Below are 27,077 nucleotides of genomic sequence, written 5' to 3'. Positions count from 1 at the left end.
CTGAACATTTTCTACATTAAATTGTAATAGTTTCTTAAACTGTTCAATAAAAGTCCAAATTCGTCCTATTTACATGATTTGTCTCAGGATTGACGCTCGTTGTGACAGTTTTGACTCCACACTGCGTCACTCTAAACATCACCCCGCTCTGAATAAGTCGTACATCTTTCACGTTATACTTTCCATTGATGGTCCTAAGCTCAGGTCACGTACACCCAAGTGAAACCGCAGTCTTCAGGAGCCCCAAGTTGGCTCTTCAAATGTAGTGAGAATTGTTCCATTTACTTTGGCGCCGGCGCGTTCAACATCTCATTAAAGTATGGAAATATAGGTCCATGTTTTTCCAATGTGGGCGATCAGGCTTTAGCACCAACAATATCCCGGGTCTGAAGTCAATCACCTCTGAGATTTCTCCTGACAAAACCTTCCACTGCTCGATGGAAATTTGAAGTTCTGACCTTCAACGTCTTCGGATCCGGGGTTTGGCAAAAGCAGGTTTATGTTAAAAAGGCTCTCGCACAATCCGTGAACCGTGAAGGGAACAACACTCCAGCAGAAGTGCTAAAGCGGCGGTTCAAGAATTAGCACCGAAAACGAAAAAGGTGTTTGAGGGAAAAGTACGACTCGGGGAAACTGTGGGACTGATGGGGAATTAGAAGTGGAATAAAAAAGCATAATCAGTCACATAAAAAGCTAAAACATTTAAATAAATAATGTAATAAATTCACTTAAAAAAGCAAAAACAGTCACATTTAAAAGCTAAAATAGTCACACCAAAAAAGCTTATCAGTCACATAAAAATACCTAATAAATTAACTCAAAAAAGCAAAAACTGTCATGTAAAAAAGCAAAAACAGTCACATAAAAAAGCAAAAACTGTCACATAAAAAAAGCAAAAACAGTCACATAAAAATACCTGATAAATTAACTTAAAAAAGCAAAAACAGTCACATGAAAAAGCTTAAAAAGTCACTTAAAAAAAGGAAAAAACTGTCACATAAAAAGAGCAATGACTAATTAAAGTAAGTGGAAGGAGAAAATATTACAAAAAAATAAATAAAACAAAATCATATCAGTGCTTGAAAGACAAATGTTAAAATTATTTAATATTGTGAACATAAAGCTTTTGTCAGGTGTAGATTTATGCACAGTGGGGCAGTATCAGACCTTTACACAGCCAGATATGATATACATAAATATATAAAGTTACTCAAGTTGGAGTAAAAGTAAAGGTGTTAGAAAAGTACTCAGAAACTTGCAGTTGTATGTAAAAAGCTACTCAAAATGTGCCTGAGTAGATGTAACAGAGTATTAGCCACATGAAGTTCAGTGCCTCAGTAATTACTTAAAAAAAGTGGTTGCTGTGGCTCCGCACTGTGACGGTTTATCGTGAAGGATCAAGGGTATATACTGTATAATAATAACACAATTAAACACTTTTTGGAGCATATCAGTTGTTTCTTGATCCTGCAGTGTCCCCTCTCCCGCCTTTTTTACCTCCAACCAGCCCCTACTGTAGTTGTGTCCTCGCAAAGAACACTTAGGTTATCTTCAAAATCACTATTTACGTGCAAAGAAAATGAGCGTGTTTGGTGTGGTATGAGGTGGTGAGCTGCTAACGACGGTAATGATTATTTTAGTATTCGACCAGTCAGAAATTAGTCAACCAATTATTTCCATCATACATTTAAGCAAATTAAGGTTGAAAAATGGCGACTGAAGCTTTCCCAGAAGTTTAATGTTGAATTCATTATTTTTTTGTCGATCATTTTTTGACAGTTTGATTTAATAATGTAATTTCTTTGTATAATCCAAACAATTTCAAGATTTGTTGTACAATTTTGACTATTTTAATCATTCACTGGTGCCCACCGTTATTGAGATCAGTCATTGCTGCCCGAATAAGCTGCTTCACGATCTACAGCTGCCCTGGGGTAGTCCGACCAAAGTGTGGCTGCTAATTTGCGCACATGGCTTCCACTCGACCAATCCCGTCCCCGCACACAACACATTTAAACATGGGCACGGCTGGTGAAGTGTTCTGAAGTAGTGAAGTAGTTCCCCGGGCTCAGAAGTGAAGGATCAATGGTACAAAGCGAGTGTAAAGATGTCACTAATGACGACGCCCTTTTGAACGTGTTCGCAGCGGCTCCCGCAGGAGGAGCTGTACATGCCCCCCATCGTGATCAAAGTCATCGACAACCGTCAGTTCGGGCGGCGGCCGGTGGTGGGACAGTGCTCCATTCAGGCCCTGGAGGACTATCGCTGCGACCCGGGACCGGAGCAGGACCCGGACCGGGGCGAGGACGAGGGGGCGGGGTTCACAAGTGAGAACACACGGGCACGTTCATGAAAATTCACATTCAGTCGGGTTTCAAACAACAAACGTCACGCAGAATCCTGTATTAACATGGCTCTCGAAGGCACTAGAATTCTGGTTTACAGTCGGCTGTGCATCTTCAGCTGAAAGCCACAAATCACACATTTGAAGACAGTGAGGTAAACAGTTTAAAGGTTGAATGGACCATTTTTTTGGCATAAATCTGAGTCTCATTTCCTCGTGGCGTGGACTGCCGATTAGTCCTGCCACGTATCAATCATAAAACGCACCTACCGCTCACCTGCAGCCGAGTGTGGCTCAGCCCCCGAGAGCAGCACGGTTCCGCGTGTCTAAGCCCATTAATCTATCATAATATAGTTCCCACAGTGTACGGGACAAAATTAGGACAGAGATAGACTCTTCGAGCTGACTCAGAATAAGAAATCTACGGGAGACGAGAGATGCGATGCGATCCGTCGCGCTAATAAACAAACACACGTGTGTGTTGTATCAGTCCGCGTTCTCAAATCGCCGAAAAATCGTCCATTGCGCCTTTAAGCAGGAGAATGGATGGTTTGAAGTAGTAAGTAAGTAAGTAATTTGTATTTGTATGGGACATTTAAAATCCAAACTGCTTCACAATGAAAAAGACAGAGATTAAAAGATGATTCAAACAGCAGAAAACAACAGACAGTAACAAAAACCACAGAAGAAACAGACAAGCAAGAAACAAGATACAAGTGACATCAAATTCTAGTCCTTTCACAGGCTCAGCAGCTGCTAAAGCAAGTCTGAAAAAACAGAAAAAATAATGAATAAAAAATATAATTTAAAAGAGATTTAAAAACAGTCTCTGTGTGCGGGTGCGGGGTGTGTCCAGGGGTACGGGGTGTGTCCAGGGGTACGGGGTGTGTCCACGGGTACGGGGTGTGTCCAGGGGTACGGGGTGTGTCCAGGGGTACGGGGCGTGTCCAGGGGTACGGTGTGTGTCCAGGGGTACGGTGTGTGTCCAGGGGTGCGTGGTGTGTCCAGGGATACGGGGTGTGTCTAGGGGTACGGGCCGTGTCCAGGGGTATGGGGCGTGTCCACGGGTACGGGGTGTGTCCAGGGGTACGGGGTGTGTCCAGGGGTACGGGGCGTGTCCAGGGGTACGGTGTGTGTCCAGGGGTACGGTGTGTGTCCAGGGGTGCGTGGTGTGTCCAGGGATACGGGGTGTGTCTAGGGGTACGGGCCGTGTCCAGGGGTATGGGGCGTGTCCAGGGGTACGGTGTGTGTCCAGGGGTGCGTGGTGTGTCCAGGGATATGGGGTGTGTCTAGAGGTACGGGCCGTGTCCAGGGGTATGGGGCGTGTCCAGGGGTACAGGGTGTGTTCAGGGGTGCGTGGTGTGTCCAGGGGTACGGGGTGTGTCCAGGGGTGCAGGGTGTGTCCAGGGGTACGGGCGTGTCCAGGGGTACGGGGCGTGTCCAGGGGTACGGGGTGTGTCCAGGGGTACGGGGTGTGTCCAGGGTTACGGGGTGTGTCCAGGGGTACGGGGTGTGTCCAGGGGTGCGTGGGATGCAGATCTTGGTGGGCGTGATGGAGTGTAAAAATTGAGGTGCTAATGATGCTAATGATGCTTAATGTCGAAAACAGTCACTATCTTTGAAACCTCTTCTCCCATTGCATTGGAGATTGGGTCATTTCTCATTGTCGTGATATACTTCGGTCTCTTTGATCGAAAGGACCACAGCCGATCCTCTGTAAGTAAAAGAATGTGGTTCGGAGCAGAGTTCAGACTCAGTTTGTGTTAAATAGCATTGATTAAAAGTCTGTATTGGGTTTGTTCAGGACATTAATCATGGAAGACATTTTAATTTGTTTTTAAGATAAAAAAAAAAAAATCAAAATTATTCAATATGAGGGAGACAAATTGTTAAACATTTATTTGGCACATCACAAGCACTGCAATAAAGATTAACGTGTGAATTTAAGGCACAACGAGCTAATCAGCTAATTCCATCCATTACGCTACATCCCGATAAAAAAGTTCCCAGTTTTAACAACAAAAAAACCCAAATAGTCAGTAAGAAAGTTCCTTAAATTATCGTTATAGGCAGATGCATTTTTTTTAGTACAGAACAGTAGCATTTAGCAATTCCACCAAGCTAAATTGTGTAATCGTTCTGTTCATGTTTTTGTGTTGGGTCTGTCCTTCCAGACCACCGACCGGACTCATTTTGTGACGACGTTTTGGTGAACATCGGCGACGAGGAGCCGCTCATTCCCGATCAGGTACAACTGCTCTAGAGTTTCAAGTCTGATATCACAAGCTCGTCCAAATGCTGCCGCGTACGTGACACATGCTAGCTAACGTTCTTCCTCTGTGTACAGTTTGCCGTCCGCTTTGTCCTCGGCTGCCTCGCGTTCTTCACATAAAACCCAAATGAGCTGCGACCGTGGCCCGCTTCATTTCTTCGCGTTCGGGAACTGTTTTGGTTTAGCGTGCGCCGCTTGAAGCTAATGCCCTGCAACGTGGAAAACCGCCGCGTCGACCGCTAACGGGGTCAAGCTAACGGTTAGCGACAGACGTTTTGAGATTCGGAGGGAAAGAATTCGATCCTGTGATGCGTCTGTCTGCGTCGTTCGCCGAAATAAAAAGGTTAAAGTCATCAGCGCTCGTGTGCGGATGCCTGTGGTTCCACTAAATGACATTTTGGGTAATTTTTTTGGTTGATTTTTCCCCCGGTCTTGTTGTCTGCTGTCCGTTTGTTTCCTCATTAGCTGCTTCAAAATCTTTCTCCCTCTCATCATGGAACGCTTCATCCTTTCGTTTTGTTGCATGCTTTTCTTCATCTTAAGGAATGTATTAGTGGTGAGATTTTTTTAGAAGATTCTAGACAGACTGTTTTTATTATTTCCTACTTTGCCTTTTTTTTATTGTGTCTTTCTACTTCCACTAGATTCAATAGCTTCTAATTGCTAATGATCTGCTTGGGTCTTTTTAATTGGGAAGTCTTCAGCCCATTCTTTGTGTGTAAAAATATGCATTTTGGCACTAGTTAAAAGAGTCTTGTTCATGTTCAGACATAAACAAGATTATAAGACGCATTTAGATGTTTTAATAAGAACATTTGAGGGCTAAAAACACATCCAAAGTAAGTGAAAAACCGTAGAAAGCCAGATAAACAACAGGAACACTGCAGGAACACTGATACACACTTCAGCATCATAATCAGTTGCGTTGGTCATCTTTCGCTCCTTAAAACGTGCGTTGCTGAGTCTGTGTGTCGAGAAAATTAACTGTTGTGGGCCGCAGGGAAGTGGCCTTTTATCTCCCCCTGCCATTAGCAGGGGGAGACGCAACGACGGAGAAACAACGTTACACGGCAAAATAGAAACCAAAAGTGCTGCCATGGGATTTATGCAAGCAATGAACAGTTTAAAACAAAATATTACATCTTTTGAATGGTGAAAAATCCTCAAAATGGAAGCTGAAGCCCATGTATAGCGGCCTAACGGGGTTTATTGTAAATGTGATACTTAGCTTGACAGCGCCGGCGATCGTTATTGTGTAAACGGGCCCCTAAACGCAATTTTTAAATGTTTCAAATCTCCACGAAACCTCTGGGGAGAGTCGTCTATACATTCTGACCTCGCTATTGTCTTTCTGGATCCGAAGAATTTTGTGTGGAACATTTCTGCCGACACATGAGGCAAACTGCGCCCGATCGTAGCTCATCTCTCTGCGGTTCGGTGTTTGGAAACGGCGGCGCACGCCCTGGCATTTGTTTGTACGGGCTATATATTTCTTTACCCACAATTCCACTCGAGCGCTCTGAAAGCAGCCCCCCCAAATAAACGGCTTATGCAAGCCAGCGGCGGGTCTGTGGTGTATTTCATGTTAAGAAGGAGAAATCATATCAGACAATAACATGATAGGAGTGTTAAAAAAAAGCAGAATTGATTTCATATGGTATTTGTTGTTTTTCTCTTGATTAAAATTATGTATGAATTTGTTTGTTCAGACTATGACCCATCAGCCTGTATTTTTCTGTCAGTATCCTGCAATTTAAAAAAAAAAAAATTCAAATTGAGGATTTATGCCAACACTTTATGCATCTACATATTGATTTCTGAGTACCGTATTTTCCGGAGTATAAGTCACACCAGCCAAAAAATGCATAATAGAGAAGAAAAAAACATATATAAGTCGCACTGGAGTATGAAATGCGGTTGCAAGTGTGAAGATAACTAATAACATCACATATAAGTCGCTCCGGAGTATAAGTATATAAGTATAAATATAAGTATGAGTCGCACCCCGGCCAAAACGATGAAAAAAGGTGTGACTTGCGGTCCGGAAAATACGGTATTCTTTATGAATCTTCAATTAATTAGTAATGACATGTTCCAATATTCTCGCGACGGACAAATGTGGTTTTCAAGAGAGTGAGTTGTGGTCAATGGCACAGTTTCGCTGCCTCGCCTCAGCTGTTCCACCCCAGGGCAGCTGTGGCTAGACCTACAGCCTTTTGCCTGTAGCGTTTTAGAGACAAGTGAAGCATGTACGCGTTAAGTGTAACAAATGCATTTTTAGCCTTATACAACAGCACTTGAATGTTTGGTGTGGCTAACGCTAACATGCTAACCTATTTTTACTTGTGTCTTTGTGTGTTGCCTGTGTGTGTGTTGTGTGTAGCTCGCTGATGGAGCCAGCTCTGCTATCATTAACCTCTCAGCCTCCTCTGCCAGCCTTCATGTAGGTAACAAGTCATTAAAGGGGACATATTCTGCTAAATCAACTTTAATAAGCCTTAAACCTCGTCACAGCAGTGTTTTCTCATCATTCGTTTGCTCAAAGTTGTGTTTCAATTGATTCCTGCATGTTTTGAGTTAATCCTGTGTTCTCCAGCAACTCAGGCTCGGGTGCTCGGAAAAGTCCTGTTTTCACCTACCCCCTATCCCCGCCCACATCCTCGTACTTAGTTTTGATTATTAGAAAAATTCAGACTCCGACGCACTTACTAAAATGTCACGTAGAGCCACTTTTCAAAAATAAACACGCCTAAATGACAATCTGCTGCTTGTTACGGTGAAATGTCACAATGAAGAGGCGGGGCTTATCAGTTCTGCAGTTTGGAACAGGAAGTCAACGGACCTGTTTCTAGTATTAAGGTATTTTAGAGCAATATTGCAATTTACACAGAACAAAATGTAAAATGATGATATTAGAGTTCAACACAAAGTACCAGAAAAAAGCATATTATGTCTCCTTTAATAAGTCATGTGTCCATGTTTATCCATCCATATTTATTTAATTTATTTTCATATGGCTTTAACAAATAACAAATACCGTATTGGTCTTACAGCACGACGACGCAGCAAAAAACAAACAAACCCAGTCTCAAGTTGTATTTTGGCGACACTCCCCAGGCCTGTAACTTTGCACCAGGGATTTTCACCATCAACCCTTCCACTGCGCGCCCTGTTTGCTCAAGCCACGTCCGTTTAGCTCCCGCTCGCGACTCCAAACAGACAGCACATGGGACTAGCCGGTAATTAGGGGTTGTTTTTCTTCTGTCCAAACAGCGGTATTTGTTTTGTCAAGACGCGCGCGATCGCAGTGGAATTAAAGGCTCGGTTTTCGGGGGCCGAACGGGGGCCAAAAACAACAGAGCTGGCGCGGGTCGCTGCGAGACCCAACTGAAACCAAAGGACGCAATATTAGACGGAGGTTCGAGGAATTGCACTGGATAACGTTACAGGGAAGAAAATGATAGTTGTTTGAATAAATCTAGGGCTGGCAGAGCAAAAGAATGAAGTTATTACTACCGAAAGATAATTAGAACCAAAAATATATATATTTTTTTCACATTTTGGTTTGACGCTGGGAAAAACGCTGTTGAACGTTCTTAAGCCACAAATGAACAGATATGAATAGAATTTTTACGAACATTCTGGTTCTGTTCGGTCATTTTAGAAGCTAAGCTGCTCAAAAATAGTGGAAAATCAAGCTTTTACATTTTTGGTCATAATTTAATGTTTTTGAGACATACCGTATTTTCTGGACTATAAGTCGCACTGGAGTATAAGTCGCACCAGCCAAAAACTGCATAATAGAGAAGAAAAAAACATGCATAAGTTGTACTGGAGTATGAAATGTGGGAAGTGTGAAAATAACAAATAATATCACATATAAGTCGCTCCGGAGTATAAGTATATAAGTATAAGTATAAACATAAGTATAATTCACACCCCGGCAAAAACTATGAAAAAAGACTTATAGTCCGGAAAATACGGTACATGACATCCAGGCCAGTCATGTATGAGTACAGATGAACCAGTTGCGGAAACACCATCCGAGCCAAAAGCAGGACAAAACCTCAAATAAAGCGCAACGGTATTTTCAAAGAACTCAAAATTAGCACTAAAAAACATAAACATAAAGTTGACAATATGGTGAAAACGCTCTTCAGAAGTGCACGACCCAACAATGACCCGACACTGAAACCGACGTAATCCGATTTGCTCGTATCCTGTTTATCTTGGCGACAGAAACGCAGACGATTAGCCACGACTGCGTCCAAAAGCCGTTGCAGTCGGAAAAAACTTGCGGATGCGTCAGTGCCTTCGCGGCTTCTCCTCTCGAAAAACGTTGTGATCTTACGCGTCGCAAATGAATAACGATCTCCACGAGTCAACCCCAATCTCCCGCGTTCTAACTCGCCGATGAATTCTGTCGTGGATAACCGCCGAAAAGGAACGTTTCTTCTCTCCGGTTGCGTCACTTGAAAGCATTTGAGGGAATCGTTTAACGTGTCTCGTAGCGAACGACGCCCACTTTAACAATGTGGTTTTTCTGATGCTCGGCTCATACATTTATTAGATTAAAACAAAGTCTAAAACGCTCGCCAAAAAAAATCTGTCAAACTCGGTTAGAACGCGACGCGCAAAAAAGATTCAACCTATAAATCTTTCGCTGACACGTCGGGAAGAGAAGAGGAACGCTTGATGCCGTCGACTCAAATTTATGGGACGTTCAATTATAGGCGTTGTAATGGTTTTGCCTGACAGCGCTCGGTAAATCATCGTTGTTTTGATCGTTTGAGGCGGGCGCGGACGATTGCACGGTGTCGTAACGCGTCGGCTTTTGGTGGTTGATCTGAACGGTCGGATTTACAGATTGTGTACGTGTCAACAAGTGGGCGGCGCTGGGAAACATCTCAAAAGATTGTTTTATCGCTTTAATCTCAGCGTTTAACCCTCGTGCGACCCTGAAACGTACGTAAGTAGAAAATGCGGTTGGAAGAGTCGCAATTGGTGAATCTCGACTGCTGCTGCAAATGAACGTTGGCGTAAACACACTTTTAACCCCGTAGTTCAGATCACCACAAGCAAAATCTAAATAGTGCACTTTTTATTTTTATTTTATTTTAAATGCTCAATGCTGTTTAAGAATATTTATTTATTTATTTATTTGAACCAAAGAAAGTAATTAAAGCAGTTGCTATTTACTGATCTGACCCTTCATAATCTATGTATTATCTATGTATTATCTATGTATTATCTATGTATTATCTATGTATTATCTATGTATGCAGCCCAGCCTTTGTGATTGTTTATTTCCTGTTTTTAAGTCATTTTGCCCTCTCAACATAGAAAGTTGTCCACTGTGCACCTTAACATGTTTTATTATTTATTTTAATTGGCTTGAGACATAAAGATCCGCCCTTAAACTACACACACCAAACTCAGAATCTTTTACAAGATTAAGACTGATGTTGATAGCTTTTTAGCCAGATTTATTCCCAAATAATCTTGAATTTAGCTAACTATCAATTTTGAAACATCTTCAGTAGTTTATTTACACGAATGTAAGAAAAAAATTATATATATTTTATCATGCATTGTTTTCATATAAAATAACAGATTGTATGTGTAAAATGGCAACAATTGGGCATATTAGGTCATTTTGAGCCTACTGGTGCTGCTACATTTGCTCTCGCTGCTCGTGTCTTTGCGAGCCTACTTGTGTTGCTACATTTGCTCTCGCTGCTCGTGTCTTTGCGAGCCTACTTGTGCTGCTACCTTTGCTCTCGCTGCTCGTGTCTTTGCGAGCCTACTTGTGCTGTTACCTTTGCTCTCGCTGCTCGTGTCTTTGCGAGCCTACTTGTGCTGCTACCTTTGATCTCGCTGCTCGTGTCTTTGCGAGCCTACTTGTGATGGTACCTTTGCTCTCGCTGCTCGTGTCTTTGCGAGCCTACTTGTGCTGCTACCTTTGATCTCGCTGCTCGTGTCTTTGCGAGCCTACTTGTGCTGCTACCTTTGCTCTTGCTGCTCGGGTCTTTGCGAGCCGCCTGCTGAGGCACCGGCTCTGTTTTCGTCCGCCCTGTCAGTCAGAGACACTTATTTATGTGAAAATGCCACAGATTTTCGCGGTGGTTTTGGTGCCGTGCCTCAGTGAACCACAGGGAGAGAATGACCCGCAGTGAACCACATGGAGAGAATGACCCACAGTGAACCACAGGGAGAGAATGACCCGCAGTGAACCACATGGAGAGAATGACCCACAGTGAACCACAGGGAGAGAATGACCCACAGTGAACCACATGGAGAGAATGACCCACAGTGAACCACAGGGAGAGAATGACCCACAGTGAACCACAGGGAGAGAATGACCCACAGTGAACCACATGGAGAGAATGACCCACAGTGAACCACAGGGAGAGAATGACCCGCAGTGAACCACATGGAGAGAATGACCCACAGTGAACCACAGGGAGAGAATGACCCACAGTGAACCACAGGGAGAGAATGACCCGCAGTGAACCACATGGAGAGAATGACCCACAGTGAACCACATGGAGAGAATGACCCACAGTGAACCACAGGGAGAGAATGACCCACAGTGAACCACAGGGAGAGAATGACCCACAGTGAACCACATGGAGAGAATGACCCACAGTGAACCACAGGGAGAGAATGACCCACAGTGAACCACAGGGAGAGAATGACCCACAGTGAACCACAGGGAGAGAATGACCCGCAGTGAACCACATGGAGAGAATGACCCACAGTGAACCACAGGGAGAGAATGACCCACAGTGAACCACAGGGAGAGAATGACCCACAGTGAACCACAGGGAGAGAATGACCCACAGTGAACCACATGGAGAGAATGACCCGCAGTGAACCACATGGAGAGAATGACCCGCAGTGAACCACAGGGAGAGAATGACCCACAGTGAACCACAGGGAGAGAATGACCCACAGTGAACCACATGGAGAGAATGACCCGCAGTGAACCACATGGAGAGAATGACCCGCAGTGAACCACAGGGAGAGAATGACCCACAGTGAACCACAGGGAGAGAATGACCCACAGTGAACCACATGGAGAGAATGACCCGCAGTGAACCACATGGAGAGAATGACCCGCAGTGAACCACAGGGAGAGAATGACCCACAGTGAACCACAGGGAGAGAATGACCCACAGTGAACCACATGGAGAGAATGACCCGCAGTGAACCACATGGAGAGAATGACCCACATTGAACCACAGGGAGAGAATGACCCGCAGTGAACCACATGGAGAGAATGACCCGCTCGCTCAAGTATCTGCTGTTCTCTTGTTGTACATTCCTCCTGCTTCATTAAGCCCTGTGTTTAAAGCTGGACTATTTCAAGTATTGTGATCATTTTCCATCTGTTATAATGTTGTGTCCTCATCACAAACAAACTGTTGGGTTCAGTTTCATTCACACATGTTGTATATTTAGGCTGTGAAAACACTCTTTTCCACCTTGTGATGTCACTAAATTGTAAAACAGGAAGTGCACCACTCAGACGTAGTCATCTGGACACTGTTTTAACTGTTTTAGTTTTGACTTTCATCCAAAAGTCATCCTCAATCTGCAGATCTAGTCTGAGAACTCTGATATTTATCCTGCTCTGAGCTGAGTAAGCCCCGCCCCCCTGGCCCTGTCTTGATTATCTATTTGTATTACTGTTATTATCTTCTTCTGCCCAACAGCCCTGTAATGGGCCATAGAAATCCTATTGTTAGATGAGCTCCTTCATCACTAAACCTCGATTTCTGTTTAAAGAGGGACTGTTTTTTAAATAAAAATAGCCTCCTTAACTCTCAAAGGAGGAGAGAAGTTAAGGAGGCTATTTTGTCAAAAAAGACAATCCCTCTTTATGGAGGTTTAAAGTTTTTTTTAGAGTTAATGTACTAGTGTATTAGTGTACTAGTACTAGTATTACACATAAATGATGACCTTTGAGTTTTATATCAGGCCAGACAAGCCAGTCCCAGCAAGAAGCTTTAAACTGTTTTGCTCTGGGTTTTATGAATCTAACTCTATGTTAAAGTTATGGATAATGAGGCTGCACGGCACATAAAAGAGTCACGTTCAGGTACATTTACTGGACCCAAAACAACAGGAGGAACCAGCCTGTGACTCCTCTGCAGATCTGCTGCTGCATCACTATTTCCCCACATATTTGCGAGAAAACTTGGCCATTGAGAACATTTTGACCCAATTTTGGCAATTCAACCTAATATTTTGTGGGGGAAAAAAATCATAACTTACAAGTGAAATCCATCAGCCGCATTAGAAAATATTGGTATCTTTGGTCGACACATTGTAAACGCGCATGACTCATTTTCTAAACGTTCTGGTCTTCTCGCCACAGCAACGACCTTGTTCTGTTTAATATTTGGGTTTGTTTAGTTTCACGTGTCTTTCTGTTGCTGCCGTGCTAAAAGTTCAGCTTGTAAAACGTGTGTGGCGAGTCTCTCTCTCTCGTGAAATGGAAAAGAATTGATTTGTGCTTTTCTCTCGCATGCGTTCGATAGATGCTCAGCTGGGTAAGTATTGGGAAATATGAGAAACTTAGATATTGTCGGACATTATCAGACGCCGTTTAACCCTTGCATTGAAGGGTTAAAAGGGTCAAATGCAGGTAAAGTGTACGTTAACCTTAAAGTGACGTATGACAGGTTTTTACCATTTTCAAATTTTGACTTTATTTGGTGTGTTTATACCTATTGTACATATAAATTACAGTTTTACACCGATCGAGCCGGTATTTGTGGAGAAAACGTCGAAAAATCTGTAGAAAATGACAGGAAGTGACATCACACTAGGGACAATCACTTATATTAGTCAAAGATTATGCACAATTTACACAAAGAAACAACTTGTTTGATTATTCATACATTAATTTAACAAAATAAAGTCGCTCTCATGTATTTTTATTTGTCATATAAAAAAAATTGAGATTAGATGAGTTTTGGCCCAGTGTTTGCTAGTGTGATGTCATCAATTACAAACAGGAAGTGACATTATAAACCTAAAAAATGTGCCACTCGGTTATGACATTTGTATAATGTTTAGCAAGATTCTAAATATATTTTTCTAACCTGCATTTTAGTGGAGTGAGTGGTCCGGCCTGTAGGGGGCGCTCTAACGCCAAACTTTCTCTATTGTCGGACATTATCAGACGCCAGAGTCAAAAATCAGGGTTTATTCTTGTTGCATTAATCCAGTTTATGCACTTTTATGTCTCCACTGAATTTTAAATTCATTAAATTACAGGTGTTTTTATTGCAGCGACCAAAAAAATCACTTTGAAAACCTCACACACGGTTAAAAAACATACAAGAATTATCCATAATAGCCTGTGCTTGGACCTTTAAACCTTGGCTGGAGTTTTAATCCCGGTAATGCCTTGTGTCCATAAATATGTCCCACACTTCACTTGAGCCAGTTCCTTTTCAAACATGAATGCCGTCGCTTGCGTTCACCTTTTCGATGTTCGCAGCGTCCAAAAGTGGCATTTCCATCGTGCCAGAGCCGTAAAAAGTGACCTTAAACGGGGATTTGAGGTCCAGCGCCGCGACGCCGCGCTGCCCTCAGCGGAGCAGACAGGAAACGCTCCGGTTTATAAAGCTCACGTCCAGTGATCCCGGCCTGACGGAGGAGGAGGCCGGAAAGTGGATTTAATGACGTCTGGGTCAGTTCAAAAGCACTTTGGAGGTCACTTGGATCGTAGTTTTTTAAAAATGTGTACATATGTATTACTATTAGTATTATTTTTTCTTATTATTATTATCATCATTATTATTATTTTTTTAATCAATATTATTATTATTTTTAAATTATTATTATTATTAATTTTAAGTTATTATTATTTTTATATTATTATTATTAACTGCAAATTAAACGAGGAACAGCACATGTGAATCATACATTACCCATTCATTTTGCCATAAACTTAGCAAGAAAAAAAAATCTATTAACATTTCGAGAGCATTTTAGAATAAAAAAAAATACATTTATTTATTGTTTTTTATTAGTTCATTATGTTAATCACTTTAGTTTCACATATCCGGTGAGCCTCTGCTGTGCCTTTAAACGCCGAATGTTTCAATTTCACGAAAAGCCGTGGGGGAAATGAATGAAACAAATGTTAACTAATGTGTAACTCTCGAAAATTAGGCTTAAAGAGGTCAACTTGTATAAATAAAGTAACATTGAAAAATGAATTAAGAAAACATCTTCGGGAGTAAACGGAGCAGACATGCAACGCAAAAAAAAAAATCACATTTAAAGAAGCCTAAATCATAAATCTACTGCGTAAATGTACATCATAATTCATAAGTAATTTAATTAAATGTCTGAAAAATCTAAGTATAATTAAGTAACATTTTCACTGTACAAAACATCTTTATAAATCCCTGTCATGGTTAAATATGTATTTTTGGGCGTTTAAAGCGTCCGTCGTCGCCCCCTGCTGTCACTGAGCGGAAAACCAGCCTCGCAACATCGACCCGAAGACAACTCTCCTGAGAAACCCTGACTCTTTTTAACACGTTTTGATATATGTGATAAAACTGGCTAAAAAAACAGGTAAAAAAAGGCATTTGCGTCCGTTCTCTGACAGTGTATTTCCGCGAGGCAGCAGCAGGGGGAGCTCTATCGCCGGGTGGTTCTGCTTTAAACCTTTTGTCGCTTCGCCAGGTGGAGGAGTTCATCGACTGGTGGAGCAAGTTCTACGCCTCGACTGGAGACAAGAGCAAGTGCGCGGCGTACCTGGACAAAGGCCTGGACACGCTCAAGGTAACGACGCTAAACCGGGCGCTACGTTTGTGTGTTCTCCACGGCGAGAAGGTTCTGGGTTCCACTCTGGTGTTCACGTTCCTCCTCGTTGTCCGGGCGCTCCGGTTTCAACCTAAAACAATAAAAGGGAGCGATATATAAAAATTTGGATATCGCGTATCTTGTTTATGTGAAAAAAATTGCAACAAAAAGCATTTATTAAAAGTAGAAATAAATGAAAAAGACGTTGTAAACTTTCAAAAAGGTTTCAATGTAATATTTCATTTTTTGGTGATTTTTACAGGTATTTCACATTATCAACAACCTCAACTAATACGTGTAAAAGAGCGTTTGCTCCATTAGCATTGAAGGGTTAAATGGGTCAAATGCAGGTAAAGTGTACGTTAACTTTAAAGTGACGTTTGACTTGACGTATGATTTTCAAATTTTGACTTTATTTGGTGTGTTTATACCTGTCGTACATATAAATTATAGTTTTACACCGATCGAGCCGGTATTTGTGGAGAAAACGTCAAAAAATCTGTAGAAAATGACAGGAAGTGACATCACACTGGGGACACTCACTTATTTCAGGCAAAGTTTATGCAGAATTTACACAAAGAAACAACTTTTTTGATTATTTAAACATTCATTTAACATTTAAAGTCTCTCATGTATTTGTATTTGTCATATAAAAAGAAATTGACATTAGATGAGTTTTGGCCCAGTGTTTGCTAGTGTGATGTCATCAATTACAAACAGGAAGTGACATTATAAACCTAAAAATTGTGCTATTCTGTGATGACATGTTTATAACGTTTAGCACAATTCTAACTATATTCATCTTAACTGCGTTGTAGTTGAGTGAGTGGTCCGGCCTGTGGGGGGCGCTCTAACACCAAAGACGACCCTGTTTTCAGACTTTCTTCGTCGTATAAACTTAATTACGTGCAACAAGAACAACTTCCAGTGAAAGCTGTAGATGAGCTGTTCATCTGGTCACATGATCTCACCTCCTTTACAGAACTCCGCCTTCTCTGTTCCTCCCTCTCTCTTTTGTCGTCTTTCCCACTCCTCTCTCTCTCCCCTTTCTCTCATCACCTCTTTCCTCTCTCTTTCCTTTCCTTCTCTCTGGGTTTCCCCCTCTCCTTCTCTGCTCTCTCTGTCTCCTTTCATCACCTATTTCCCCCTTTTCTCCTTTCCGTCTCTCTCTTTCTCTCTGTCTCTCTCCCTTCGTTCTCTCTCTCTCACCCTCTCTCTTTCTCTCTCCCTCGCTATCATCTCCTCTCTTTATCTCGCTGTTTCTCTCCCTCTCTCTCTCTCCCCCTTTCTCTCTCCCCCCTCTCTCTATCATCTCACCTCTCTATTCCTCTCTCTCCCTCTCTCTCCCTCTCTCTCTCTCCCGCTCTCTCTCTCTCCCCCTCCCTCTCTCTCCCTCTCTCTCTCTCCCCCCTCCCTCTCTCTCCCTCTCTCTCTCTCCCCCCTCCCTCTCTCTCTCTCCCTCTCTCTCCCCCCTCCCTCTCTCTTCCTCTCTCTCTCCCCCTCCCTCTCTCTCCCTCTCTCTCTCTCTCCCTCTCTCTCTCTCCCCACCCTCCCTCTCTCTCCCTCTCTCTCTCCCCCTCCCTCTCTCTCCCTCTCTCTCTCCCTCTCTCTCTCTCCCCCTCCCTCTCTCTCTCTCCCCCCTCCCTCTCTCTCCCTCTCTCTCTCTCTCCCTCTCTCTCTCTCTCCCCCTCCCTCTCTCTCCCTCTCTCTCTCCCTCTCTCTCTCTCTCCCCCCTCCCTCTCTCTCCCTCTCTCTCTCTCTCCCTCTCTCTCTCTCTCCCCCTCCCTCTCTCTCCCTCTCTCTCTCCCTCTCTCTCTCTCTCCCCCTCCCTCTCTCTCTCCTCTCTCCCCCTCCCTCTCTCTCTCCTCCCCCTCCCTCTCTCTCCCTCGCTCTCTCTCTCCCCCTCCCTCTCTCTCTCCTCCCCCTCCCTCCCTCTCCCTCTCTCTCTCTCTCCCCCCTCCCTCCCTCTCTCTCCCTCTCTCTCTCCCTCTCTCTCTCTCTCCCCCCTCCCTCCCTCTCTCTCCCTCTCTCTCTCCCTCTCTCTCTCTCTCCCCCCTCCCTCCCTCTCTCTCCCTCTCTCTCTCCCTCTCTCTCTCTCTCCCCCCTCCCTCCCTCTCTCTCCCTCTCTCTCTCTCCCCACCCTCCCTCTCTCTCGTTGCTGAAGTGTGTTTTAAGGATGACGTGAGTCTTGAACCGGTGACTAACCGTCCCGTCCCGGTGTAAATGTCACAGAAGGTTCTCTGGGCTCCGTTTACAAAACATGTTTTATTAATGTGTCTATTCATGGCGTTTCTATGGCGACTCACATGAGCTGCGCAGGGCGAGCTCGGACTGACGACAGAACGCCAACGTCGTCACAAATAACATCCTAAAAGTTTGTAGCGCCTTTATTTGGTCATTTTAGTACGGCTTATGAGCATTTTATTGACAAAGAACTACTTATGTGAACTCCTCTGTTCTTCAACTTGTTTTTTATTTTTATTTCTCATATTTCGTACCAATTTGTGCTTCATTAATTATATATTTATCTCTTTCCTTCGTGTTTTCCCCGGGCTCATATTGGCCTAGTTAATAGAGAGTTTCACAGGCGACTGTAACGGTTTGAGCGTAGCGTTGGAAACTGAATGTAGATTATAATTTAAAATCAAGACTCGACTTTCATCTCACGAGAATCAGAGAATACTCGGTCCAATCAGGGTCGTTAGGTCGTCTCGTTTGGGCTGCACAGAGGGCTGAGCAATATCGACCAAAATGAGTCTCCCGATGTTCATAATCAACCAAAACAAAAACATAAATGTGTTAAAACGTCTTTAAACAGATGAATTATTCGGGAAATGTGAAATATCTGTCAAAATGTATTACAAAAGTGCAGAAATATCGCCATTCAACACCTTTTTATTTTTAGTCAGGTCTTTTTATGGCATTTTATTTTTTTTTTAAACAGAATACTTGATATTTACTTTAGCGTAGCTTCAAAAAAACTTCACAATCTCATCTAAATGTTTGTATGTCGCCCACACTCGCTGCACAACGCACACAATCGAGTCAAAATTGCTATTTCAAATTGTTGCATTGATCAAAACTGCAAAAACTGTGATTATTTAGATCTGGGCCCTTATCAACATCAGGCCCGTGGGCCAAATCCGGCCTTCCGAGTGATTTAATACGGCCCATGACTCGTCTTCAAAATGAAAAATCTTGTTTTCGGGTTTAATTCTGGGTCGGCACTAGTTTAGACCTGGTTTAGTCCTAGTTTAATTAACCGCTTTAGACCTGGTTCAGTCCTAGTTTAATTAACTGCTTTAGACCTGGTTTAGTCCCAGTTTGATTAACCGCTTTAGACCTGGTTTAGTCCTAGTTTAATTAACCGCTTTAGACCTGGTTCAGTCCTAGTTTAATTAACCGCTTTAGGCCTGGTTTAGTCCCAGTTTGATTAACCGCTTTAGACCTGGTTTAGTCCCAGTTTGATTAACCGCTTTAGACTTGGTTTAGTCCCAGTTTGATTAACCGCTTTAGACCTGGTTTAGTCCCAGTTTGATTAACCGCTTTAGACCTGGTTTAGTCCTAGTTTGATTAACCGCTTTAGACCTGGTTTAGTCCCAGTTTGATTAACCGCTTTAGACCTGGTTTAGTCCCAGTTTAATTAACCGCTTTAGACCTGGTTTAGTCCCAGTTTGATTAACCGCTTTAGACCTGGTTTAGTCCCAGTTTGATTAACCGCTTTAGACCTGGTTTAGTCCCAGTTTGATTAACCGCTTTAGACCTGGTTTAGTCCCAGTTTGATTAACCGCTTTAGACCTGGTTTAGTCCTAGTTTGATTAACCGCTTTAGACCTGGTTTAGTCCCAGTTTGATTAACCGCTTTAGACCTGGTTTAGTCCTAGTTTAATTAACCGCTTTAGACCTGGTTTAGTCCTAGTTTGATTAACCCCTTTAGACCTGGTTTAGTCCTAGTTTGATTAACCGCTTTAGACCTGGTTTAGTCCTAGTTTGATTAACCGCTTTAGACCTGGTTTAGTCCCAGTTTGATTAACCGCTTTAGACCTGGTTTAGTCCAAGTTTGATTAACCGCTTTAGACCTGGTTTAGTCCCAGTTTGATTAACCGCTTTAGACCTGATTTAGTCCTAGTTTAATTAACCGCTTTAGACCTGGTTTAGTCCTAGTTTAATTAACCCCTTTAGACCTGGTTTAGTCCTAGTTTGATTAACCGCTTTAGACCTGGTTTAGTCCCAGTTTGATTAACCGCTTTAGACCTGGTTTAGTCCAAGTTTGATTAACCGCTTTAGACCTGGTTTAGTCCTAGTTTGATTAACTGCTTTAGACCTGGTTTAGTCCCAGTTTGATTAACCGCTTTAGACCTGGTTTAGTCCCAGTTTGATTAACCGCTTTAGACCTGGTTTAGTCCCAGTTTGATTAACCGCTTTAGACCTGGTTTAGTCCCAGTTTGATTAACCGCTTTAGACCTGGTTTAGTCCCAGTTTGATTAACCGCTTTAGACCTGGTTTAGTCCTAGTTTGATTAACCCCTTTAGACCTGGTTTAGTCCTAGTTTGATTAACCCCTTTAGACCTGGTTTAGTCCTAGTTTGATTAACCGCTTTAGACCTGGTTTAGTCCTAGTTTGATTAACCGCTTTAGACCTGGTTTAGTCCCAGTTTGATTAACCGCTTTAGACCTGGTTTAGTCCAAGTTTGATTAACCGCTTTAGACCTGGTTTAGTCCCAGTTTGATTAACCGCTTTAGACCTGATTTAGTCCTAGTTTAATTAACCGCTTTAGACCTGGTTTAGTCCTAGTTTAATTAACCCCTTTAGACCTGGTTTAGTCCTAGTTTGATTAACCGCTTTAGACCTGGTTTAGTCCCAGTTTGATTAACCGCTTTAGACCTGGTTTAGTCCAAGTTTGATTAACCGCTTTAGACCTGGTTTAGTCCTAGTTTGATTAACCGCTTTAGACCTGGTTTAGTCCCAGTTTGATTAACCGCTTTAGACCTGGTTTAGTCCTAGTTTGATTAACCGCTTTAGACCTGGTTTAGTCCCAGTTTGATTAACCGCTTTAGACCTGGTTTAGTCCCAGTTTGATTAACCGCTTTAGACCTGGTTTAGTCCCAGTTTAATTAACCGCTTTAGACCTGGTTTGATTCTAGTCTCTTCCTAGTTTAATTCTATTTCAGTCGTGGATGGGCAATTTTGAAAAGCTGCTGGTAAATCATTTTGTGTGTTATTTCTCACAAAAATCTAATCCATCAATAGTCATCAAAAAATATGTCCCTCTGTAAAATTAAGTGGAATAGATTTAGATGGAATGTTGTTTAGAGCTCTACAAATGTGTTCTGAAATACTTCTTGGATTAATGTAAAGTTCTAATGCTAACGCTTCTGGAGTTGAAAACAATTTGCACCTTGAACCCAAATCTACTGTATTTTCCGGAGTATAAGTCGCACCAGCCAAAAAATGCATAATAGAGAAGAAACATATATAAGTTGCAGTGGAGTATGAAATGCGGTTGCAAGTGTGAAAATAACAAATAATATCACATATAAGTCGCTCCGGAGTATAAGTATATAAGTATAAATATAAGTATAAGTCGCACCCCGGCCAAAACTATGGCGACTTATAGTCCGGAAAATACGGTAATCGCATTTTCGTGTCAGAATCTTAAACTTACAGGAGAACACGCAAACCCCAGTTGAAAGGCACCACCCGGGAACCAAACCAAGGACTCTAAAACTGTAGGACGAAAAGTACCGACCGCTCTGCCACCCTAGCGACCCCACCCAAGCGACCCCGCCCAAGCCCTCCGCGACAAAACACGATCCCTCCTTTGGTTTAGGCTCCGTTGGCGCGTTCGACCTGGAGCTAAACTAAAAACTGCATTTAATTGTGAAATCCGATTCTCTCATGTACACAAACGAATGAAAAATAATGAATTCTTGGTGGGCATTTTGACTCGGCGTCGCTTTTCCACTGGCGCAGGTTCAGCCATGATGCCATCCACATAAAGCTCGACGGGCGGAAACCCGATATTAGCGCTCGGACTGGCAGCGGCGGTAATTGTAAAAATGAATTGCGCGTCACAAAGAATCGAATCGCTGGTCACGCTGGAACTTGTGACCCGTTTGGAGGATATTAAAGGGTGCGTTAAGAAGCAACTGGACAGTGCGGGGCCAGTCACTAGTGTAGACTTAAGTCCTGGTTTGGCCCTGGTTTAGTTCTGGTTTGGCCCCGGTTTAGTTCCTTTTATTGATTTATTCCTGGTTGAGTCTTGGGTTAATCTTTGTTTTGTCTGGATTTATTCCTGGTTTAGTACTAGTTCAGTCTTTGGTTTAGTCTTGGTTTAGCTCTGGTTTTGTCATGGCTCTGGTTTAGTTCCTGATTGAGTCTTGAGTTAATCTGGATTTTGTCCTGGTTTTGTCCTGGTTATTGATTTGGCCCTGGTTGAGTTCCTCTTGATTTATACCTGGTTTAGTCTTGGTTTAGTCCTGGTTTACTCCTGGTTTACTCCTGGTTTAGTTCTAGTTCAGCCCTGGTTTTGTACTGATTTATTCCTTGTTTAGTTCTGGTTTTGTCATGGTTTAGTCTTGGTTAAGCCCTGGTTTAGCCTCGGTTTAGTCCTGGTTTAGTCTTGGGTTAGCCCTGGGTTAGCCCTGGTTTAGTATTGGTTAAGCCCGGGTTTTGTCTCGGTTTAGCCCTGGTTTAGTCTCGGTTTAGCCCTGGTTTAGTCTCGGTTTAGTCTCGGTTTAGCCCTGGTTTAGTCTTGGGTTAGCCCTGGGTTAGCCCTGGTTTAGTATTGGTTAAGCCCGGGTTTTGTCTCGGTTTAGCCCTGGTTTAGTCTCGGTTTAGCCCTGGTTTAGTCTCGGTTTAGTCTCGGTTTAGCCCTGGTTTAGTCTCGGTTAAGCGCTGGTTTAGTCTCGGTTTAACTGGTTATTAACTCAATTAACCAGACCAATAAAATATGGTCTAATAGTTAATGATTAAATATGAGTTTTAAAAGTTTCGACCCAATTCAAAGTGAATTTAAGTTGTATAAATCTTATATATTTGAACAATGATCCATGTGAGTGTAACAAAGGAGCTTTAAAGTGTGTGATTAATGTTGTTTTTAGTCCTGGTTTTCTTCATTTATCTCTAAACTGGTTTGTAGGTGTACGACTGCGAGCTGGAGAGGGCGGAGCCGTTTGGAGGTTTGTCTGATTTCTGTCAGACGTTCAAACTGTACCGAGGGCGGAGCCAAGACGAGGGGGAGGATCCTTCTGTGGTCGGGGAGTTCAAGGTAAAATCATTCTATTCGCCAATATTATAAGTTTCACTCTATGAATTATCATCATTAAAATAGAAGAAAAGTGATTTGTTTTTTTGAGATTTTGTTCTGTATTTATTTAAGTTCAGAATTCACAAATAAATCTTCATGATGTTTGTTTTTAGATAGAAACACTTAAAACCGAACACATTCATATTGTTTAACTGGTTATTAAATACGCACACATTTTACAAAAAATTTCCAACAATAAAAAGTCCAAAGACAATTATACAACAAACAAACAAACAAACAAACAAACTTTAATTTATTTTGATTAAACTTCATCCAAGCAGGTAAAAACAACAACAACATTGAAATCTAAACATCGAACTCTCATTTTAAAAGGCTAAACGTGGCTAGAAAAGCATTGAAAAAGATTAAAATATGACTATATTTATAATCACAGGTGATATTCATAGTTTATTTTTGATTTTTTTTATTGTTGAACAACAACAAAAAACAAACCATCTCACAATGTTTCAGTTTTGATTGAAACGTGTTCCGAGCTGTGGGAGCAGCATACTGTAACTGAACGCTTGCTTCAGATATATTACCGTATTTTCCGGACTATAAGTCGCACCGGAGTATAAGTCGCACCAGCCAAAAAATGCATAATATCTTATCTTATCTTAAAAGTCGCACTGGAGTATGAAATGCGGTTGCAAGTGTGAAAATAACAAATAATATCACATGTAAGTCGCTCCAGAGTATAAGTATAAGTCGCACCCCGGCCAAAACTATGAACAATCTATCTAACGTTGATATTGATCTCAAAGACAGATCCATGCTTCACCAAATGTTTAAAAAGTGTGTGTTTGACGTTTGTCCAGGGCATGTTTAAGATCTACCCTCTGCCCGACGACCCGTCTGCTCCTCTGCCCCCGAGACACTTCACCCGGCTGCCCCCGAACGGCATCGAGGAGTGTCTCGTCAGGGTTTATATCATCCAGGCACACGCACTGCAGCCCAAAGACCCCAACGGGAAGGTAAACACGCACAAACACACACTCACTGCAGCCCAAAGACCCCAACGGGAAGGTATACACGCACAAACACACACTCACTGCAGCCCAAAGACTCCAACGGGAAGGTATACACGCACAAACACACACTCACTGCAGCCTAAAGACCCCAACGGGAAGGTATACACGCACAAACACACACTCACTGCAGCCCAAAGACCCCAACGGGAAGGTAAACACGCACAAACACACACTCACTGCAGCCCAAAGACCCCAACGGGAAGGTATACACGCACAAACACACACTCACTGCAGCCCAAAGACCCCAACGGGAAGGTATACACGCACAAACACACACTCACTGCAGCCCAAAGACCCCAACGGGAAGGTATACACGCACAAACACACACTCACTGCAGCCCAAAGACCCCAACGGGAAGGTATACACGCACAAACACACACTCACTGCAGCCTAAAGACCCCAACGGGAAGGTATACACGCACAAACACACACTCACTGCAGCCTAAAGACCCCAACGGGAAGGTATACACGCACAAACACACACGCACTGCAGCCCAAAGACCCCAACGGGAAGGTATACACGCACAAACACACACGCACTGCAGCCCAAAGACCCCAACGGGAAGGTATACACGCACAAACACACACTCACTGCAGCCCAAAGACCCCAACGGGAAGGTATACACGCACAAACACACACTCACTGCAGCCCAAAGACCCCAACGGGAAGGTATACACGCACAAACACACACTCACTGCAGCCCAAAGACCCCAACGGGAAGGTATACACGCACAAACACACACTCACTGTAGCCCAAAGACCCCAACGGGAAGGTATACACGCACAAACACACACTCACTGCAGCCCAAAGACCCCAACGGGAAGGTATACACGCACAAACACACACTCACTGCAGCCCAAAGACCCCAACGGGAAGGTATACACGCACAAACACACACTCACTGCAGCCCAAAGACCCCAACGGGAAGGTATACACGCACAAACACACACTCACTGCAGCCCAAAGACCCCAACGGGAAGGTATACACGCACAAACACACACTCACTGCAGCCCAAAGACCCCAACGGGAAGGTATACACGCACAAACACACACTCACTGCAGCCCAAAGACCCCAACGGGAAGGTATACACGCACAAACACACACTCACTGCAGCCCAAAGACCCCAACGGGAAGGTATACACGCACAAACACACACTCACTGCAGCCTAAAGACCCCAACGGGAAGGTATACACGCACAAACACACACTCACTGCAGCCTAAAGACCCCAACGGGAAGGTAAACACGCACAAACACACACTCACTGCAGCCCAAAGACCCCAACGGGAAGGTATACACGCACAAACACACACTCACTGCAGCCCAAAGACTCCAACGGGAAGGTATACACGCACAAACACACACTCACTGCAGCCTAAAGACCCCAACGGGAAGGTATACACGCACAAACACACACTCACTGCAGCCCAAAGACCCCAACGGGAAGGTAAACACGCACAAACACACACTCACTGCAGCCCAAAGACCCCAACGGGAAGGTATACACGCACAAACACACACTCACTGCAGCCCAAAGACCCCAACGGGAAGGTATACACGCACAAACACACACTCACTGCAGCCCAAAGACCCCAACGGGAAGGTATACACGCACAAACACACACTCACTGCAGCCCAAAGACCCCAACGGGAAGGTATACACGCACAAACACACACTCACTGCAGCCTAAAGACCCCAACGGGAAGGTATACACGCACAAACACACACTCACTGCAGCCTAAAGACCCCAACGGGAAGGTATACACGCACAAACACACACGCACTGCAGCCCAAAGACCCCAACGGGAAGGTATACACGCACAAACACACACGCACTGCAGCCCAAAGACCCCAACGGGAAGGTATACACGCACAAACACACACTCACTGCAGCCCAAAGACCCCAACGGGAAGGTATACACGCACAAACACACACTCACTGCAGCCCAAAGACCCCAACGGGAAGGTATACACGCACAAACACACACTCACTGCAGCCCAAAGACCCCAACGGGAAGGTATACACGCACAAACACACACTCACTGCAGCCCAAAGACCCCAACGGGAAGGTATACACGCACAAACACACACTCACTGCAGCCCAAAGACCCCAACGGGAAGGTATACACGCACAAACACACACTCACTGCAGCCCAAAGACCCCAACGGGAAGGTATACACGCACAAACACACACTCACTGCAGCCCAAAGACCCCAACGGGAAGGTATACACGCACAAACACACACTCACTGCAGCCCAAAGACCCCAACGGGAAGGTATACACGCACAAACACACACTCACTGCAGCCCAAAGACCCCAACGGGAAGGTATACACGCACAAACACACACTCACTGCAGCCCAAAGACCCCAACGGGAAGGTATACACGCACAAACACACACTCACTGCAGCCCAAAGACCCCAACGGGAAGGTATACACGCACAAACACACACTCACTGCAGCCCAAAGACCCCAACGGGAAGGTATACACGCACAAACACACACTCACTGCAGCCCAAAGACCCCAACGGGAAGGTATACACGCACAAACACACACTCACTGCAGCCCAAAGACCCCAACGGGAAGGTATACACGCACAAACACACACTCACTGCAGCCCAAAGACCCCAACGGGAAGGTATACACGCACAAACACACACTCACTGCAGCCTAAAGACCCCAACGGGAAGGTATACACGCACAAACACACACTCACTGCAGCCTAAAGACCCCAACGGGAAGGTATACACGCACAAACACACACTCACTGCAGCCTAAAGACCCCAACGATAATGATAATGTTTATTGTTTGACCTCAGTGTGACCCGTACGTGAAGATCAGTTTGGGGAAGAAGACCATAAACGACCACGACCACTACATCCCCTGCACTCTGGAGCCAGTCTTTGGAAAGTACGTACTGGCCCTTTAACTAGATCAAAACTATGAGGGAACAAAATTAATCTGTTTAAACTAATCTAGTCTAAATATGTCATACCTCGTCCTTTAGTTTGTTCCTATGATGCAGATGTGGGTTGTATATATATATTAGACCAATAACAAATGACCCCCAAACGCTCAGACCTGACACACTGTGGTGTTGTTATGTGTCGAGACCACTAGATGTCGCTATTCACTTGTCCATCACCTATGGCCCCTCACAAAGAATCCAGCACATTCCTGACCCGGACCTACCTGACCAGGAACTTTTACCTGACCAGACCAGGAACCTGTACCTGAACCTGACCAGGAACCTGAACCTGACCAGGAACCTGTACCTGA

At 43.7% G+C, this 27,077-nt stretch overlaps 1 protein-coding gene across 10 annotated transcripts in view; it reads left to right on the top strand.

The window, feature by feature from the left end:
• The window catches only part of dysf (dysferlin, limb girdle muscular dystrophy 2B (autosomal recessive)), a 92,953-nt gene that overhangs the window by 51,398 nt on the left and 14,478 nt on the right, over positions 1–27,077 (top strand). For 6 of the 10 annotated variants that reach the window (XM_072459372.1, XM_072459367.1, XM_072459365.1 and 3 more), the window contains 7 exons: positions 2,147–2,327; positions 4,519–4,592; positions 7,000–7,059; positions 15,330–15,428; positions 22,590–22,718; positions 23,576–23,731; positions 26,617–26,708. In XM_072459372.1, coding sequence (XP_072315473.1) covers positions 2,147–2,327; positions 4,519–4,592; positions 7,000–7,059; positions 15,330–15,428; positions 22,590–22,718; positions 23,576–23,731; positions 26,617–26,708 — 791 coding nt within the window. The remainder of the gene's footprint in view (positions 1–2,146; positions 2,328–4,518; positions 4,593–6,999; positions 7,060–15,329; positions 15,429–22,589; positions 22,719–23,575; positions 23,732–26,616; positions 26,709–27,077) is intronic. The other 4 variants (XM_072459370.1, XM_072459371.1, XM_072459369.1 and 1 more) reach the window with 1 other exon arrangement.

This window comes from Eucyclogobius newberryi, unplaced genomic scaffold (assembly GCF_026437365.1).
Source record: "Eucyclogobius newberryi isolate DKJ021-1_F unplaced genomic scaffold, fEucNew1.0.hap1 SCAF_22, whole genome shotgun sequence".
In the NCBI taxonomy this organism is placed as follows: domain Eukaryota; kingdom Metazoa; phylum Chordata; class Actinopteri; order Gobiiformes; family Gobiidae; genus Eucyclogobius; species Eucyclogobius newberryi.
The sequence above is the reverse complement of the archived record's forward strand: the minus strand, read 5'-3'. Positions and strand labels throughout refer to the sequence as shown.